Raw genomic sequence first — 18,740 nt, 5'->3', positions numbered from 1 at the left:
AAAATTTAGGATAATTACTTTACAATATTGTTTTGGTTTCTGCTACATATCCACATGAATCCGCCGTAGGTATACCTATGTCCCCTCCGTCTTGAACCTACCCCCCACACAAGGCAGTCGGTTTTACCATTTGCTGGCACTGCCCGAGTTAACCGTTTTGGAGGATGGCAGCGCTGATACAGGAGGACAGCCCAGCATTTGCATTAACTGTAGATTCTAAGTCGTCCATCCCAACCCCGGCTGCGCCCCCACCGCCCTTGGCCATCGGCTGCTCAGTCATGTTTGTCATCGCGGAGATGACCTGAGAACAGATGCTATAAAGGGAAAGGAATACAGTTTGGAAACAAGGTTCGGTTGGCGTCCTGTGTCTCTGTGTCCACCGCCATTCTCCTATCCCGGTCCCACTCTGGTGGGCGTGTGCTGAGTGTCTGGCAGCCTGGGTCTCGGCTTCGTTCCATTTTCTGAAGTGTCCTTTGCCCCCTTCCCAGTTCCTTCCATCCCCCTGGATGTCCTCTCGGCCTCAAACTCCTCTTCTCAGCTGATCGTGAAGTGGAACCCGCCCTCCCTGCCCAACGGCAACCTGAGCTACTACATCGTGCGCTGGCAGCGCCAGCCCCAGGACAGCTACCTGTACCGGCATAACTACTGCTCCAAAGGTGAGGGGGAGGCCGGAGGGGGGCAGCCCCGCGACCCCCAAGCCCCGAAGCCGCACCCCGGGCGCGCCGGCATCTGTCGGGGCGTGAGGGGGCAGCGGCGGTCCTGAGCCCGGGTGCCCGGGGCTCTCCCTCCCCGGGCAGCCCGTATAACTTGGCTCTCACGGGGCCACTCTGTTCCGAGCAGACAAAATCCCCATCAGGAAGTATGCCGACGGCACCATCGACGTCGAGGAGGTGACGGAGAACCCCAAGACCGAGGTGTGCGGCGGGGAGAAAGGGCCGTGCTGCGCTTGCCCGAAAACTGAAGCCGAGAAGCAGGCGGAGAAGGAGGAGGCCGAGTACCGCAAGGTCTTCGAGAACTTCCTGCACAACGCCATCTTCGTGCCCAGGTACCGCCATCTTGGTGCCCCGGTACCACCATCTTCATACCCGGGCACCGCGTCCTCCGCGGCGCTGCCGCCCCCACCCCAGCCGATGGTGCTCAGGTTGACTGCCCGGAAGTGAGGCCCCGGGGGCCGTCACGGAGAGCCGACAGGGCCGGCGACCGGCTGGGCGGGTGGGCGCTCAGCCCTGAGGGACGCGCCAGGCGCTCGCAGCCTGCGCTGTGGGGCCCGTCAGGGTGACGGGCTACAGGTGACAGCCGCCTAGCCCCCTGTGGGTGGCCTGTGGGCTCCGGGAGCGGCGAGCACCGCACCGGCCACGAGCAGAGAGGAGCCGGAGTTTGGGCCCTTCCTGCGCTTGCCTACTGGACTCCCAGCCTGGCCGAGGAGGAGCGAAGTCAGAAGAAGAAACTCCGAGTCAGTTTTGAAAGGGGCTCCACCTCAAAGCATAACCGAGCACCACAGTCCCTTGAACAACAGTTTGTGAGGCCGTGCCAGAGACAGCCTTTCCAAGCCAAACAGCTCAGTCCCAGGGCATCTGTCTTCTCTGTTGCTCCAGCCTCCACTTCTGCCAAGTGGGGACACATTGGAGGAAAATAAAGGTTTAGAGCAGAATTATTCAAGTTGCCAAAAGCTGGGAACAACCCATGTGTCCACCAGCAGATGAAGGGGTGAGCCCAAGTGGTCTTTCCCTACGATGGAGTATTATTCAACCATATAGAGGAATGAAATTCTGAACAACACGAATGAGCCTTGAAAATACTATGTTGAGTGAAAGCAGCCAGATGCAGAGGGTGATATTACATGATTCCATGTGTGTGAAATATCCAGAACAAGCAAATTCATGGCAACGGAAAGTAGATTAGAGATTACCAAGGGCTAGGGAGAGGGAAAATGGGGAGTTATTCCTTACTGTGTGTAGAACTTCTGTTTGAGGTGATGAAAGATTTTGGTGATGGTTACACAGCATTATAAATGTCATCAATGACACTGTATTTTACACCTAAAAGTAGTTAAAATTACAAAGTTTTCTTATTTTTTTTTTTTTTAATTTTAAAAGTTTGTTTTACCACAACAAAAAATAGTTTAAAATAAACAAACAGAGGGACATCTAACAGGGCAGCCTGGTAGTGTCTGGGGAAGGAGATGGAAACGGAGTGGTGGTTGATGGTGCCTTTTTCTTCCTGAAAAATTGTAGCACGGGGTTTAGAAACAACCTCGTGCCTGAAATCTGGGCAGAGGAGCAGGATCCAGGCCAGTCTTGTACCTGCAAGCCCGTTTCCCCACCCCTGTGGTGTCCCTGCTGCCAGCGCATTCTCCTGGGCATCCCTCTTCTCCCAGCTCGCCACCCACAGGGACACCAGCGGCCCCGGCTTCTGCTTAATTTGCATTTGCTTTGCCCTCAAAGGCTGTCTTAGGTTGTAGCAACAGAGGGTTTTGAAAGAGACTTCTATTTTCTTGTCAAGTGACCTTCCAGATATTTGTATAGTAGTCAAAGATAGACATCTTACTTTAGAAGTCTTTAAAACAGGAAATCAAGACCTTTTAGAAGTGGAGGCACTAGTTTTTTTTCTTTTTTCCAGGAGAAACTCTAGGTCATTTCACAGCTTTGTTCCTCCTCCCTGCTCTCTTGCTGTTGAAACCATAGCCCCTCCCACCCTGCCCCACCAGTGACGTGTTCTGCTTGCAGTGGATGGTAGGGCTGCAGCTCACGTGTTAGCCCAGATGTTCTGTATGTTGTGCATGCTTTCAAGAATCAGGAAGTTTTAGGGAGGTTAGAAAAGAGCTCAAAGATGTTTTCAAACTAGAACCCAGGTTCAGTGGCTTTTCCACCATCCTGATTCATTAACAGTGAATTTGGGGCTGGCTTGGGCCTCCCTCCCAACAGACCAGGAAAGGACTGGTTCAAAATTGGAAAAGGTATACCACGAGGCCATATGTTGTCGCCCTGCTTATGTAACTTATATGCAAAATACATTATGCAAAATGCCAGGCTGGATGAGTCACAAGCTGGAATTAAGATTGCTGGGAGAAATATCAACAACCTCAGATATGCAGATAACAGCACCCTAATGACAGAAGGTGAAGAGTAACTAAAGAGCCTCGTGATGAGTGTGAAAGAGGAGAGTGAAAAATCTGGCTTAAAACTCAGTATTCGGTGGCTCAGTGGTAAAGAATCCACTTGCTGATGTGGGAGACATGGGTTCGATTCATGATCCTGGAAGAGCCCACATGCTACAGAGAAACTCAGTCCATGCTCCACAGCTATGAACCTGTGCTCTAGAGCCCATGCCCTGCAACAAGAGAATCCTGAGCACCGCAACTAGAGAAAAAGCCCACACAGCAGCAAAGACCCAGCACAGCCAATAAATAAGTAAATAATTAAGAAAAAAAAAAGAACCCAACATTCGAAAAACTAAGATCATAGCATCCAGTCCCATCACTTCATGGCATATAGATGGGGAAAAGTGGAAACTGACTGACTTTATTTCCTTGGGCTCCAAAATCACTGTGGACTGTGAACTGCAGCCATGAAATTAAAAGATGCTTGTTCCTTGGAAGGAAAGCTATGACAAACCTAGACAGTGTATTAAAAAGCAGAGATATCACTCTGCCAACAGAGGTCCACATAGTCAAAGCTATGGTTTTTCCAGTAGCATGTACGGATGTGAAAGTTGGACCATAAAGAAAGCTAAGCACCGAAGAATTGATGCTTTTGAACTGTGGTGTTGGAGAAGACTCTTGAGAGTCCCTTGGACTGCAAGGAGATCCAACCAGTCAATCCTAAAGGAAATCAACCCTAAATATTTACTGGAAGGACTGATACTGAAGCTGAAGTTCTGATAGTTTGGCCACCTGATGATAAGAGCTGACTCACTGGAAAAGGCCCTGATACTGGTAAAGATTGAGGGCAGGAGGAAAAGGGGGCAAAAGAGGATGAGATGGTTGGATGACATCACCGACTCAACAGACATGAGTTTGAGCAAACGCCGGGAGACAGTGAAGGCCAGGGTAGCCTAGCATGCTTCAGTCCATGGGGTCGCAAAGAGTCGGGCACAACTGAGCGACTGAACAACAGCTATCGATTAACTACTCAGGGAGCATGAGGTAGTTTGCATGGTAAGGCTGAGGTTTGCAGTGCAGAGAAAGCAAAATAAATGATGAAGGAAATCCCCATATTATTTGTTGGTTGTTATACAAGGGGGTTGAATAGTTCCTTTTATTCCAAGGTGAAGATTTTTCTTTTCTTTCTCTTACTCTGGCTCAAGTCAGAGGAAAGACAAGAGAGGCAGAAGCCCTCACTCAGAAGCCATGTTTCTTTCTTCCTTGCAGACCCGAACGGAAGCGGAGGGATGTCATGCAGATCGCCAACACCACCATGTCCAGCCGGAGCAGGAACACCACGGTGCTGGACACCTACAACATCACAGACCCGGAAGAGCTTGAGACCGAGTACCCTTTCTTTGAGAGCAGAGTGGACAACAAGGAGAGAACTGTCATCTCCAACCTCCGGCCTTTTACTCTGTACCGAATTGACATCCACAGCTGTAACCACGAGGCTGAGAAGCTCGGCTGCAGCGCCTCCAACTTTGTCTTTGCGAGAACCATGCCTGCAGGTATGGTGTGATCCAGCTCACCCACACCCAACCTAGTGGAGACAGAGGCTGACACTCTTAGTCTCAGTCCTGCTGATTAAAGAACAGTGGTCATTTGCACGTGACTTGGTAGCCCAGTAGGGAATGGCATTCATGCATAGCGACCCCACTCCCACCCCAGTCTCTCCATACAAAGTACTTGAGAGCAGGGAGCTCAATTCAGGGTCGACTCTTTTCCTTCTTTTCGTGGGTTTGCATCATGCATTCCCATGGCCCTTTTCTGCCAGGCCCCTCCTGAGTTCTCAGAGTTCCATGAAATCCCCAGTGTGCTGCCCTGATTCAGAGTGAGCATCACTCCTCAGGATCAGTTCCTATGCAGCCTTTGGCCCTGCTTGTTTAGTCTTCACCTTCCCCTTGTAAGTTAGAACCCACCTGTGGCTCAGACAGCCACACATCCACCTTTCAGGATGGGCGAACTGCAGCATTTGCTTCCCTGCAGAGCTGGCAGGGAACATAGAGTGTCTGCTTCTGGTGATGGGGCCTCCTGGGTGCGGTTCCAGCACGGACGTGCCTCTGCCAGCCGACCCAGCCTTCGTCTCATCACCCTCCCAGGAGAGATGCAGCCCAGCTGATTTCTCAGAGCCCTTCCCAGCTGGAACTTACAGTGTCTTTGCTCACCACCTAGCTTACTACTTTAAGAAACAAAAGCAAGAGAGCAAGCACTCAGCCTCCCCCGACATCGGGAGGAATCGCTGATTCCACCCCAGCGAACTTGCACTCACCACCAGCTTCCTGGCGGCTTCCTCCCAGGCAGGCTCGAGGACCATCCTTCATGCCTGCCCAGAAATTGCGTCTGCCGCGTGTAGATGCAGAGCGCAGGGTCCAGGACCCAGCCTGCAGGCTGGAGCCGCCGCTTCTGCTCACGCCATGCCTTTTCCATGCTGCTGGTATCGACAGCCTCGCATAGAAGCCAAGAACCAGACCTGAGTGACTTGAATTGCCAAGATTGTCCTCCTGTGCTTGAGAGTAGGCTTTTCTGTTGGGGGACCGGAGTGGGAAGGGAGGGTATGGTGGCATCTTGAGGCTTACAATCATTAGGTTGCTCCGATTCCAAAACCCCTGCTGTGTGTGCGTGGCCAGGCCAAGAGGAGTCACCGCAGCTGCTGTCCACTGTCCTGTGTGAGGGGTTGGGGAGGGTGTTCTTAAGTTAGTCCAGTGTTTCTGTCCCTTCTTGGGGACTTTAATCTAACTTTCTTGCCTGTTTCAATTGTTACACAGAAGGAGCAGATGACATTCCTGGGCCAGTGACCTGGGAGCCAAGGCCTGAGAACTCCATCTTTTTAAAATGGCCAGAACCTGAGAATCCCAATGGATTGATCCTAATGTATGAAATAAAATATGGATCCCAAGTCGAGGTGAGTCTGGACACTGGCCACATGTGGGTGCATTTCCGTTACAAGTGTGGTGTACGTTACACCATTACACAGGGCGCCCCTTGATTAGCTGAAGACTTGAAACAATGGAATAAGGAAGTGAGTCAGTGAGGATTTAGGTCTTTTTAGCAGCTCTATGCTCTTTGAGGAATTTTCACGATATGCAGTTTTCACTGGCTTATCCTCACCACCCCTCCAAGAAACTGTTTCTTTACAGAAAATGATCTTTTAACCTAGAGACTGATCTTAACAACTTAATCTTTCTGAAACTCTTTTTGGTTAAAGAGATAAGGTTTGGTTAACACTTGGGTGTGCTTGCAGTTACCGGAGGACTGCCACATGTAAAGCTGGTGTTTTCCCTTTTATTGTAAATTGGGGTCAGCGTTCAGTGGGAGGCAAGAGGCCAGGCAGCCACAGCTGCCCTTTTCCAACGTGTGAGGTGGAATTGACGTGTATGTTCTCTTTCCTCCAGGATCAGCGGGAATGTGTGTCCCGACAGGAGTACAGGAAGTATGGAGGGGCCAAGCTAAACCGGCTCAACCCAGGGAACTACACAGCCCGGATCCAGGCCACCTCTCTCTCTGGGAATGGATCGTGGACGGATCCTGTGTTCTTCTACGTCCAGGCCAAGAGTAAGGCCATGGTTGGGAGCCGCTGATGGGGCCAGGACCGGGGAAGCCTGGGTCGTCTGGTTTTCTGATTCCCATCACCCACCACTGAGAAGAGGCACACTAATGCCAGCACCCCGTCTGGGGGCTCAGGCCAGGGAGCTGCTGCACGCGGGGTCCCTGCCTCTGAGACCCTCTTTTGAGGGAGTCAGCAAGAGGGCCCTCGCTCTCAGCTTGATTTATGTCCAGAGCATTTTGCAAAGTACTGAATTGACCATTCTGCCTTCTGCTTCGTCAGGGATGCTGCTTGGGGCTCAGACTCAGGGCTTAGAATCCTAAGGGGGAACACAAACCTGGGGGCCTTCTGGTCTAGCCCGCTTCAGGGCAGGAGTCGCAATGACAGAATCCCAGGCCGAGGCATCGCCCCATCACTGCTCATCGGTAAAATACAGATGCACTTATAAAGCAGCAACACACATTGAGAGTACACAGTACTCCCTGTTTGGTGATGGGCTTCCCAGGTGGCGTGGGTGGTAAAGAACCTCCTGCCAATACAGAAGATGTCAGAGACTTGGGTTCGATCCCTGGGTCAGGACAATCCCTTGGAGGAGGGCATGGCAACCCACTCCAGTATCCTTGCCTGGAGAGTCCCATGGACAGAGGAGCCTGGAGGGCTGTAGTCCATAGGGTTGCAGAGTGTTGGACACGACTGAGCGACTTAGCACACTTGCGCACACACATTCCCCATTCAGCACAGAAACGGGGCCATGTGCTGAGTTTACCCTCAAACCAGCAACACGACAGGATTCTTAGAAGGCCATTCTGTGAGAGGATGTTAGATTTTAAACCTGAGTTTTGTAAAATGTATGAGCATAAGGGCACTGTACTTTCTTGGCCAAGAAAATCTGGTATTTTCGGTTGGTGACATAAATATTTCTTGTTATTTTCATTTTGAGATTGTACTATTTTGTAGTAGAAACCAGATTTTTAAGATTATTTTATGTTCAGATAATGGGATCAGTTCAGTTCAGTTCAGTCGATCAGTCGTGTCCAACTCTTTGTGACCCCAAGAGCTGCAGCACGCCAGGCCTCCCTGTCCACCACAAACTCCTGGAATTTACCCAAACTCATGTCCATTGAGTTGGTGATGCCATCCAGCCATCTCATCTTCTTTCATCCCCTTCTCCTCCTGCCCTCAACCTTTCCCAGCATCAGGGTCTTTTCAAATGAGTCAGCTCTTCGCATCAGGTGGCCAAAGTATTGGAGTTTCAGCTTCAACATCAGTCCCTCCAATGAACACTCAGACAGATCTCCTTTAGGGTGGACTGGTTGGATCTCCTTGCAGTCCAAGGGACTCTCAAGAGTCTTCTCCAACACTACATTTCAAAAGCATCAATTCTTCGGCGCTCAGCTTTCTTTATAGTCCAACTCTCACATCCATACATGACCAATGGAAAAACCATAGCCTTGACTAGACAGACCTGTGTTGGCAAAGTACTGTCTCTGCTTTTTAATATGCTGTCTAGGTTGGTCATAACTTTTCTTCCAAGGAGTAAGCATCTTTTAATTTCATGGCTGTGATCACCACCTTCAGTGATTTTGGAGCCCCCCAAAATAGTCAGCCATTGTTTCCACTGTTTCCCCATCTATTTGCCATGAAGTAATGGGACCAGATGCCATGATCTTAGTTTTCTGAATGTTGAGCTTTGAGCCAACTTTTGCACTCTCCTCTTTCACTTTCATTAAGAGACTCTTTAGTTCTTCTTCACTTTCTGCCATAAGGGTGGTGTCATCTGCATATCTGAGGTTATTGATATTTCTCCAGGCAGCCCAGCGTTTCTCATGATGTACTCTGCATATAAGTTAAATAAGCAGGATGACAATATACAGCCTTAACATACTCCTTTTCCTATATGGAACCAGTCTGTTGTTCCATGTCCAGTTCTAACTTGCTTCCTAACCTGCATACAGGTTTCTCAAGAGGCAGGTCAGATGATCTGGTATTCCCATCTCTTGAAGAATTTTCCACAGTTTATTGTGATCCACACAGTCAAAGGCTTTGGCATAGTCAATAAAGCTGAAATAGATGTTTTTCCTGGAACTCTCTTGCTTTTTCAATGATCTAGCAGATGTTGACAATTTGATCTCTGGTTCCTCTGCCTTTTCTAAAACCAGCTTGAACATCTGGAAGTTCATGGTTCACATATTGCTGAAGCCTTGCTTGGAGAATTTTAAGCATTACTTTACTCGCGTATGAGATGAGTGCAATTGTGCGGTAGTTTGAGCACTATTTGGCATTACCTTTCTTTGGGATTGGAATGAAGACTGACCTTTTCCAGTCCTGTGGCCCCTGCTCAGTTTTCCAAATTTGCTGGCATACTGAGTGCAGCACTTTCACAGCATCATCTTTTAGGATTTGAAATAGCTCAACTGGAATTCCATCACCTCCACTAGCTTTGTTTGTAGTGATGCTTTCTAAGGCCCACTTGACTTCACATTTCAGGATGTCTGGCTCTAGGTGAGTGATCACACCATCGTGATTATATGGGTCATGAAGATCTTTTTTGTACAGTTCTTCTGTGTATTCTTGCCACCTCTTCTTAATATCTTCTGCTTCTGTCAGGTCCATACCATTTCTGTCCTTTATTGAGCCCATCTTTGCATGAAATGTTACCTTGGTATCTCTGATTTTCTTGAAGAGATCTCTAGTCTTTCCCATTCTATTGTTTTCCTCTCTTTCTTTGCACTGATCACTGAGGAATGCTTTCTTATCTCTCCTTGCTTTTCTTTGGAACTGTGCATTCAAATGGGTATATCTTTGCTTTTCTCCTTTGCTTTTTGCTTCTCTTCTTTTCACAGCTATTTGTAAGGCCTTCTCAGACATCAGTTTTGCTTTTTTGCATTTCTTTTTCCTGGGGATGGTCTTGATCCCTGTCTCCTATACAATGTCACGAACCTCCATCCATAGTTCATCAGGCACTCTGTCTATCAGAGGTAGATAATGGGATCAGACAGGTCATAACACTATTCCTGACTGCTTGCTGGAGAGAAAGCAACCCCCGCTTGCTGAGTGGTGCTTCTTTTGGGTCGAGTGGGCAGTTCCCACTGTCCTGGTCCCCTCTGGTGTCCACATCTGTGCTGCTCTGGTCCAGAGTCTGAGTTATTAAACTCAGGATTCAATCGATCCAGCAGTCCATCTGGTTAGTGCCTAAAAGTCAAAGACACACATGATATTTAGAAATCTACGGTGTGACAGATACCAAAAGAAGGATAGGGGGAAATAGAATTGCCGACCTTGAGGCATCATTTTATGAGCCTGGCACTGTATGAGGGCTAAACAGATGCTTAGACAGATCATTCCATCATCTAAACTGGTCTGAATCCGCCCCGCGCCCTGCTTCTCCTGCTCTTTCCAGTTGGCAGGTGCCATGCCCTCCGGCACGGGAGCTTGCTCTGTACTCCCAGAGCCCTCCCCAAAGAAGTGACGTCTTGCCCTGCTCTGTGGCCTTCTCCTGTCCGCATCCATCCCTCAGGAACAGAGCCCAGGTTTAGAGGACTCATGCGGCGCTGTGTTGTTTGAAACAGCAGCATGGGCTTCTGAGGCGCAGTGAGCTTGGCTTATCGGCGAGAAGACAGCATCCTGTCTGCCGTCGCCCCCCACTGTTAACCCTGTGGGTCCTGGGAGCCGGTGGGGAACCCGGAGCCCCTCTGGTGGCGCCTTTCCAGCAGGAGTTGGCAGACACCACAGGGAAATGGGATCTGTGTGCCTGCTTCCCTGTCAGGAGGCTCTTCCTTGTGTCAGACCAGGTTCCCTCCCGCGGGGACTGAGCCTCCTCTCCTGTTCGATCCTCAGAGGAGACGGAAGCTTTGGAAGCTTTCTGCCAATTGCTCTCCTTTTAGGAGCCCTTCATGTGCTTGAATACTATTAAATTACTCTTCAGGCTTTTCTTCTCCAGACTAAATAATCTCAAGTTTTGGGGCCTTTTCTCATAAGCCAGTCTCAGAAACCAATTTTCCAGCTATTCAATCATTCTGTTCTTCTCTGGATGTGTTCCAGTTTCTCCATGTCCCTGTTGAAATGTGAAACTCAAAAAGAACACGGTACAACCTGACCAGTAGTATAAGTGATACACACAGAAGAAATAGTCCTCAGGGGGCAAAAAAAAACCTCCCCTAGCTTCCCAAAGGCCTTGTTAACTTTCAGCTGTTTTCAAGTACTAGGAAATGTGGGAGCCTGCATCCATTTCTAGAGTACTTTGATAAAAATACTTTAATTAAAAAATTAAAATAGGTTTAATAGTCTTTACAGAGTAGTAATAATGGTAGTATTTAGTGGCAAAGGAATTATTGATGGGGGACCTAATAGATGTAACTGGGTCCCCAGTGAGTTCCACCCTCGTTTCCACATAGACATTTCTCAAATATCCCACAGGCACTTGCGATGCCTCGTGCACAAAACCAGAATCACAGCTGACACCTTCAGAATCCCTCCCCTCCTCTGTTCCTCAGCTCAGTCTGTGGCCCTTAACCCACACAGCACCCAAGCCGGGAGCCTCACAGCCACTGCTCCCCTTTCCTTCTCTCCTGCCACCCCACTTCTCATTCAGACCCACATCTCATCTTTTCTGCCTCTGAGTCCAGCCTCCGTAGCCACCACCACCAGCTGGGCTGTAGCCACTCCCACCAGCCGAGCCCCTAAGGCACTTATTTCGTGGGGAAAGTGCAAGCTGGGGGTACAGGAAGCCTGGGTGCCAAGGCCAGCCCGCTGCCTGTGTGGCCTTGCGGGGGACAGGTCGTCTCTGGGAGGCTCGGTCATTCGTAGAGAAGGAGCAGTGGTTCCTTCGTGAGGTCCGAGTTGGGCAATGCAGAACATGCCCAGGACCCCTCCCTGGGGAAGGGCAGAGGGCCCTCCCCGAGTCCTTGGGCACAGCCAGCTCTCCCCACCCAAGTCCCATCAAATTCACTGCAGGGCTGCAGCGCTCTCCCTGTTCCTGCTTGTCTGCAGAGTGAGGTTCACGCTGCTTGGCCTGAACGGGGCCCCTGGGAGCCAGCCCTCACTTCTCTGCGGCATCACTCCCAGCCGCGCTCTGCTCGGCCAGCATCTCCTGACTCCCTCCCGACTCTTCCTGCCTCCCTGCCCGCTTGCCGTGTGTGTAGTCCGCCTGTCTGGTTGCTCTGCTCCCTGTGGATGTGTTGCTTGCCAGCGTCCGGCTGAACTTTCTAAGCGTGTGGATCAGTGTCTAGCCTGTCATCTGCCATCTAAGAGCTGAGCGTGGTAATGAGCAGGTGTGAGCTCTGTGGTCTCAGACTGTAACCGTGGCCCCTGATGTTTGGGGAGAATTCAGAGCCGCTTTGGCAAGGGGTGCCATCCAATTACTCTTGTTTTTTCGAAGTTGTCTATGGAAGTGTCTTAAGACAGATTGAGCTTGAGCACTATATACATAAAAATCTATTCATCTTATTTTAGCAGATGTGTGCAGTTCCAGTAATAGTCATCTAACTGTGTGTCTGTGTGTGTGCACTCAGTTGTGTCTGACTCTTTGCGACCCTGTGGGCCTCGGCCCACCAGGCTCTTCTGTCCATGGGATTTTCCAGGCAAGAATACTGGCATGGGCTGCCATTTCCTACCCCAGGGATTGAACCCATGTCTCCCAGGTCTCCTGCATTGCAGGCAGATTCTTTACCGCTGAGCCACCGGAGATTAGTTTACTTGAATCCATCATTTGAACTATTTCAGAATATACTTAGGTTGACAATAAAAATGACTCTATTTCTCAGTTTGCACTTCTTTAATATTTTTGCAAATGACTTGGTTTTGTTTCTCTTTTTTTGTTATAGCCAACTAGAATTCCTAGTTCGCGTTAAGCAATAGAGGAATTCTCAGGGATTTTTTTTCATACTTTCAACTAAATATGAAATACGTTCATCTCCTGACATGCTCTCATTTCTGGCTTGTTTCTGCAGCGACATACGAAAACTTCATCCACCTGATCATCGCTCTGCCCATTGCGGTTCTGTTGATAGTGGGAGGGTTGCTTATAATGCTGTACGTCTTCCATAGAAAAAGGTGAGTGCCTTGGTGAGAAGTTCAGACACGCTGCTTTGGAGTGGTGTGATGATTTGAACCTGAGTTGAGATGAACTTTTTGAGGAGTTTAAGCAAATATCTTATGGATCGGAACATCTGATTTTCCGGTCAAATGTTCTTTACAGAAAAAGGGAACATTTTCTAATGATTCAACAGTAGAAATTTTTTTTTTTTTTGAATCTGGTTGACCCATCACAGATAGTGCTGCTTCTGCAAAGCTTTTTCAAACATGATATTTTAACCCCGTCCATAAAATAAGCTTTCAATTTCCAATGAAGTAAAGAAAGAAATGTTTCTAATTTGAGGCCAAGGAGGAAGCCAAGAGAGGCGTTAGGGTGAGCTGTCCTGACAGCACTTCCCTCCCCCACTCCTCCCAGTCCTTAATGAATCAGAACAAATAAAACAGATGAAAGTACAAACAGAAATGTGTGGGCGCTTTTTTTTTTCTAACCTAAATTTCATCTTTTTGGCAGAAATAACAGCAGGCTGGGAAATGGAGTGCTGTATGCCTCTGTGAACCCGGAGTATTTCAGCGCAGCTGATGGTAAGTCCATGCCTGAGGTCCTAGCTCTGGAGCTTTTGAGTGTTACTAATTCAGGGGAAGAGGTTTGCATTGTTTTGAGATACCTTTGACCTCAGATCTGTCTTCATTAATACTTTGTTTTTTTAAAAACCAAAGTTTTGAGCAATTCACTGCATATGTCAAAAATTCTAGGACTGTCTGAGCTGCCCCAAGAGAAGACAGGCTTCAGAGATGAATGTGGCCGGTGCAGTAATTCATTTATTTAATTGCCTGAAATTTTATGCTAGAATGAAAAAAGCTGTGTAATAGTCAGCATCTAGTTGGAAGATATGCTGCAGCTGACAAAGCAGTCCTTTTAAACTAGTTTTACCTTGAGTTTCATGTCTTTAAAATTGTCTTTGATCACCACGACTTCTGAGCTTTTCGTATCTTGGAGATTTTCTGTTCATTCCCTCCTGACTGGGGCCTTAATATTCATACTCTGATGGCCCGTTCACATTCCCTCTGGTAATTACTCACGAGAGCTAATTTATTTAAACGGCTGAGAAGGTCTGACTTGGAAGTTGGATTGTGCTTCTTTTCCCCTTTTTTGCTATCCTGTCTTCCTAGTTTGCCTAAATCCAAACTTTTCAAAGTAAGTTGGGGTGTGCCCTTGGACATTGGGTGCCACTAACTGGCCCTTTGCTAGGGGCATTCACAAATGCCAACCCATTTGATCCCTGCATCCTTATGAAGAGTGAAAGTGTTAGTCACTTAGTCATGTCTGACTCCTTGCAAACTCATGCATGGGCTGTAGTCCCCCAGGCTCCTCTGTCCATGGGATTCTCCAGGCAAGAACACTGGAGTGGGCAGCCATTCCCTTCTCCAGGGGATCTTCCTGACCCAGGGATCAAGCCCTGGCCTCCTGCATTGCAGGCAAATTCCTTGCCATCTGAGCCACAAAGAAACCCTGCAGAATGGATTTTCTGATGCTTCTCTGTCTCTTCGTTGGGTGATGAGGCTCAGAGAAGAAACACGCCCAGGTCATAGAACTAGGCAGCTGGGAAGTCAGGATAAAGCAGTCCCAGGCACCTTGTTAATGTGTGGTGCAGTCGCTGTGGGGAAGGACTGTGAGGTTCTGGGGGTATTGCAGGCAGGCTGGCCCATGGGAGGAGCTGGACCCAGTCTGTCAAATGCATAAAGAGTGGAATTAGGTTAATGTGTTCAGAAAATTGTTTGACTCGCTCATGCTTCAGAAGTAGAAGTGTATATGCAGGAGACGTGAAATAAAGAGTCCTGATTATTCTAACTGCTCATCCTCATCAAATGAGGAAACGATTTAAAAACACTATATATAAGTGTGTGATTTTTATTGCTGTGATTTCTTTAATAATTTCTAATTCACATTGTGTTTACAGTAGAACCAGTCAAAAGCAGAGTCCTCTGAATGGGAATCAAATGTAGAATGATGAGGACATTATAAAGGTCTCACGAAGTTGTATTTTCAAAAAGGCATGTATGTGCCTCCTTGGTGGTCCAGTGGTTAAGAATATGCCTTGAATGCAGAGTTCCAAAGAAAAGCAAGGAGAAATAAGAAAGCCTTCCTCAGGGATCAATGCAAAGAAATAGAGGAAAACAACAGAATGGGAAAGACTAGAGATGTCTTCAAGAAAATCAGAGATACCAAGGGAACATTTCATGCAAAGGTGGGCTCGATAAAGGACAGAAATGGTATGGACCTAACAGAAGCAGAAGATATTAAGAAGAGGTGGCAAGAATACACAGAAGAACTGTACAAAAAAGATCTTCATGACCCAGATAGTCACGATGGTGTGTTCACTCACCTAGAGCCAGACATCCTGGAATGTGAAGTCAAGTGGGCCTTAGAAAGCATCACTACGAACAAAGCTAGTGGAGGAGATGAAATTCCAGTTGAGCTATTTCAAATCCTAAAAGATGATGCTGTGAAAGTGTTGCACTGAATATGCCAGCAAATTTGGGAAACTGAGCAGGGGCCACAGGACTGGAAAAGGTCAGTTTTCATCCCAATCCCAAAGAAAGGCAATGCCAAAGAATGCTCGAACTGCCGCAGAATTGCACTTATCTCACATGCTAGTAAAGTAATGCTTAAAATTCTCCAAGCCAGGCTTCAGCAATACGTGAACCGTGAGCTTCCAGATGTTCAAGCTGGTTTTAGAAAAGGCAGAGGAACCACAGATCAAATTGCCAATATCCACTGGATCATCAACAAAGCAGGAGAATTCCAGAAAAACATCTATTTCAGCTTTATTGACTATGCCAAAGCCTTTGACTGTGTGGATCACAATAAACTGTGGAAAATTCTTCAAAAGATAGGAATAGCAGACCATCTGACCTGTCTCTTGAGAAACCTGTATGCAGGTCAGGAAGCAACAGTTAGGACTGGAAGAAGCACAAGCTGGAATCAAGATTGCCGGGAGAAATATCAATAACCTCAGATATGCAGATGACACCACTCTTATGACAGAAAGTGAAGATGAACTAAAGAGCCTTTTGATGAAAGTGAAAGAGGAGAGTGAAAAAGTTGGCTCAAAGCTCAACATTCAGAAAACTAAGATCATGGCATCTGGTCCCATCACCTCATGGGAAATAGATGGGGAAACGGTGGAAACAGTGTCAGACTTTATTTTGGGGGGGCTCCAAAATCACTGAAGGTGGTGATCGCAGCCATGAAATTAAAAGATGCTTACTCCTTGGAAGAAAAGTTATGACCAACCTAGACAGCATATTTAAAAGCAGAGACATTACTTTGCCAATAAAGGTCCGTCTAGTCAAGGCTATGGTTTTTCCGGTGGTCATGTAAGGATGTGAGAGTTGGACGGTGAAGAAAGCTGAGCGCCAAAGAATTGATGCTTTTGAACTGTGGTGTTGGAGAAGACTCTTGAGAGTCCCTTGGACTGCAAGGAGATCCAATCAATCCATCCTAAAGGAGATTAGTCCTGGGTGTTCATTGGAGGACTGATGTTGAAGCTGAAACTTCAATACTTCGGCCACCTCATGCGAAGAGTTGACTCATTGGAAAAGACCCTGATGCTGGGAAGGATTGGGGGCAGGAGGAGAAGGGGATGACAGAGGATGATATGGTTAGATAGCATCACCGACTCGATGGACGTGGGTTTGGGTGGACTCCGGGAGTTGGTGATGAACAGGGAAGCCTGGCGTGCTTCAGTCCATGGGGTCGCAAAGAGTCAGACACAACTGATCGACTGACCTGAACTGAACTTGCAATGCAAGGACACTGATTTGATCACTGGTCGAGGAAGATCCCACGGGGCAGGGAGCAGCTAACCCCTTGAGCCATGGCTGCTGGGCAAACACTCTCAAACCCACGAGCCACAGGTACTGAAGCCCACACACCTGGAGCCTGAGCTCTGCCACCAGAGAAGCCACCACGGGGAGAAGCCTGCACAGCAACAGAGTGGCCCCCGCCTGTGACGACTAGAGAAAGCCTGCGTGCTGCAACAGAAGCCACCACAGGCAAAGATAAAGCGGATAGTTTTTTTAAACTAAAAGGCATGTACGCGTACAGACATACCTATACATCCGTTTGTGTGTGTGTGTATATATAAGGCAGAGAGAACGTTCTGGAAGGATACATACCAAACTTAAAAGAGTAATTACTTGTGGAGAGGGTCTTTTTCTTAAAAAAAAAAAATAGATGATTTTTATGCATTGTTTATGTAAATGTAGTTTTTAATCAATCTACTAGTATAGATTATTATATTATTTATTAATAATTTATTATTAATATAGGAAAATGCAAGGCCACTTCCCTGCTCTATCGGTTTGGAGTAAGACTGCTGTAGAGAATAAAGCATAGAAGATTGGCTTTTGCAGCTTTGACTATGAAGTATCTAGGAAGTTTGAGAGAGCACAATAAAATCAGACTCTAATGGCGATCTGAATTCAAGTTCTGTATCTTTCCAGAGTGCTTTCATCATATAATGTCTTGATTCTTTAAAAACAAAACAAAGAAAATTTACTGTCACTCAGGCCAACAGGTAGAAATACTGTCACCTTATTTGAACTTAATTTATTTGGCCTTTGGACAAGCATCTTATAGCTAGTTTCCTCAAGGGGCAACAAAATGACATCGCAATTCAAAAATGCTTAAAAAACTTCTCTCTCCAAAAGCTAATCTGCATGTCACCATTCTCCAAGCACACTGAAAATCCCCTCCGGGGAAACGCTGATAGCATTGTGCACGTAAGCCTCTGCTGCCTGGCAGGGCTTAGGGCTGCTGGCGAAAGTCAGGGCTGTTGGGTTGAATTGAGGGAAGGGATTGTGAGTATTGACTTCAGCCACCTCCAAGGGATGAATATGATTGGTTTTAACTCCATGTTTCATGGTGTGCTACATAGCTAATTCTGATTAAAAGCAAGCCTGGATTTTCAGAGATAAATGGATATAGACTGTCTCTTTATACTTTCTGAGGGGTATCAGAAAGAGTCTTACCTACTGGGGTGTCTTACGTACTTACTCTCCTAAGCAAGCATCAGCCTCCTCTTCCAGGCTATAAACTGTCTTAAGCCGTATGAAGGGTAGAATTCCATTTGTGACATTCCTGAACACATACTATGAAATACAAAAACGTATGTGAAAGAAAATTCTATATTGATTAACATAGTCCATATTGGACATTCCTTAGAGGTGTAAATGGTGGTATCTCCTGGGCCTGATTCATAGACTTTACTTTAAGAGGGTGTCAGAATACAGCTGTCAATCCACTTCTTCTCTTATATCCAGCCGAAGGCCCACAGTTAACATCTAAAAGCATAAAGGCAAACACAGGTTCCCAGTATTTCTGCATTTCTGAGCCAGGACCACCTCTTTCCAATCAGTGGAGCCGGCCAGGGGTTCCCCACAGAGCATTGGAAGAATACGGTTATAACTGAAATCTCTTACGGCTCTGTGGGACAGGTACATTTTATTTTAGTTCTCACCTACCCATCAGAGCGGTAGGTTGGATGTTTTTTCTGTTTTCTTTCTTTCCTCCCTTCTTCCTTTCCCTCTTTCTTGTTCCTCCTGCCTAGAATTATTTATTTATTTTCTTAAACCAAATTGAATCTGACCAGAAGCATAGGCTGGAGAGGAAATCATATTCAGGCTTAGTCCTCGCCAAGTCTCACTCCCCAGCCCCTCACCCCAGTGGTGGGAGGTCCGTGAGTTCACAGAGCCCAGGCCCAAGTCCTGGGGAGAGCCTTCTGCTCATCAGCTGTCCCTTCCTCCATGCTGGTCACCGCTGACTACTCCTCGGGAGTAATGAGCAGTGTAGCTTGTTGCTTCCATGGGTCACTCAATGCCCCAGAGCCTCTGACAAGGCCAGAGAATCTGTCCAGGCTAGAGCAGAGCTACCAATGGAAGTGTTAAGGCCAGTCCCATAAGAAACCTGAAATGTTTCTAGTAGCCATGTACAAAATAGGAAAAAGAAACTAGTGA

The 18,740-nt window shown here is 47.5% G+C and overlaps 1 protein-coding gene across 2 annotated transcripts in view; it reads left to right on the top strand.

Moving 5' to 3' along the window:
• IGF1R (insulin like growth factor 1 receptor) overlaps positions 1 to 18,740 on the top strand; it is a 306,250-nt gene that overhangs the window by 264,985 nt on the left and 22,525 nt on the right. Inside the window, exons 10-16 of one of the 2 annotated variants that reach the window (XM_081551233.1) lie at positions 489 to 656; positions 841 to 1,045; positions 4,370 to 4,653; positions 5,911 to 6,047; positions 6,538 to 6,697; positions 12,638 to 12,740; positions 13,234 to 13,304. In XM_081551233.1, the coding sequence (XP_081407359.1) occupies positions 489 to 656; positions 841 to 1,045; positions 4,370 to 4,653; positions 5,911 to 6,047; positions 6,538 to 6,697; positions 12,638 to 12,740; positions 13,234 to 13,304 (1,128 nt within the window). Of the gene's footprint in view, positions 1 to 488; positions 657 to 837; positions 1,046 to 4,369; positions 4,654 to 5,910; positions 6,048 to 6,537; positions 6,698 to 12,637; positions 12,741 to 13,233; positions 13,305 to 18,740 lie in introns of both variants that reach the window. The other variant, XM_081551232.1, reaches the window with a different exon arrangement.

This window comes from Giraffa tippelskirchi, chromosome 12 (assembly GCF_054371585.1).
Source record: "Giraffa tippelskirchi isolate mGirTip1 chromosome 12, T2T-mGirTip1v1.2.pri, whole genome shotgun sequence".
Classification (NCBI taxonomy): Eukaryota; Metazoa; Chordata; class Mammalia; order Artiodactyla; family Giraffidae; genus Giraffa; species Giraffa tippelskirchi.
Note: the sequence above shows the minus strand (reverse complement) of the source record. Positions and strands in the feature narration are given on the sequence as shown.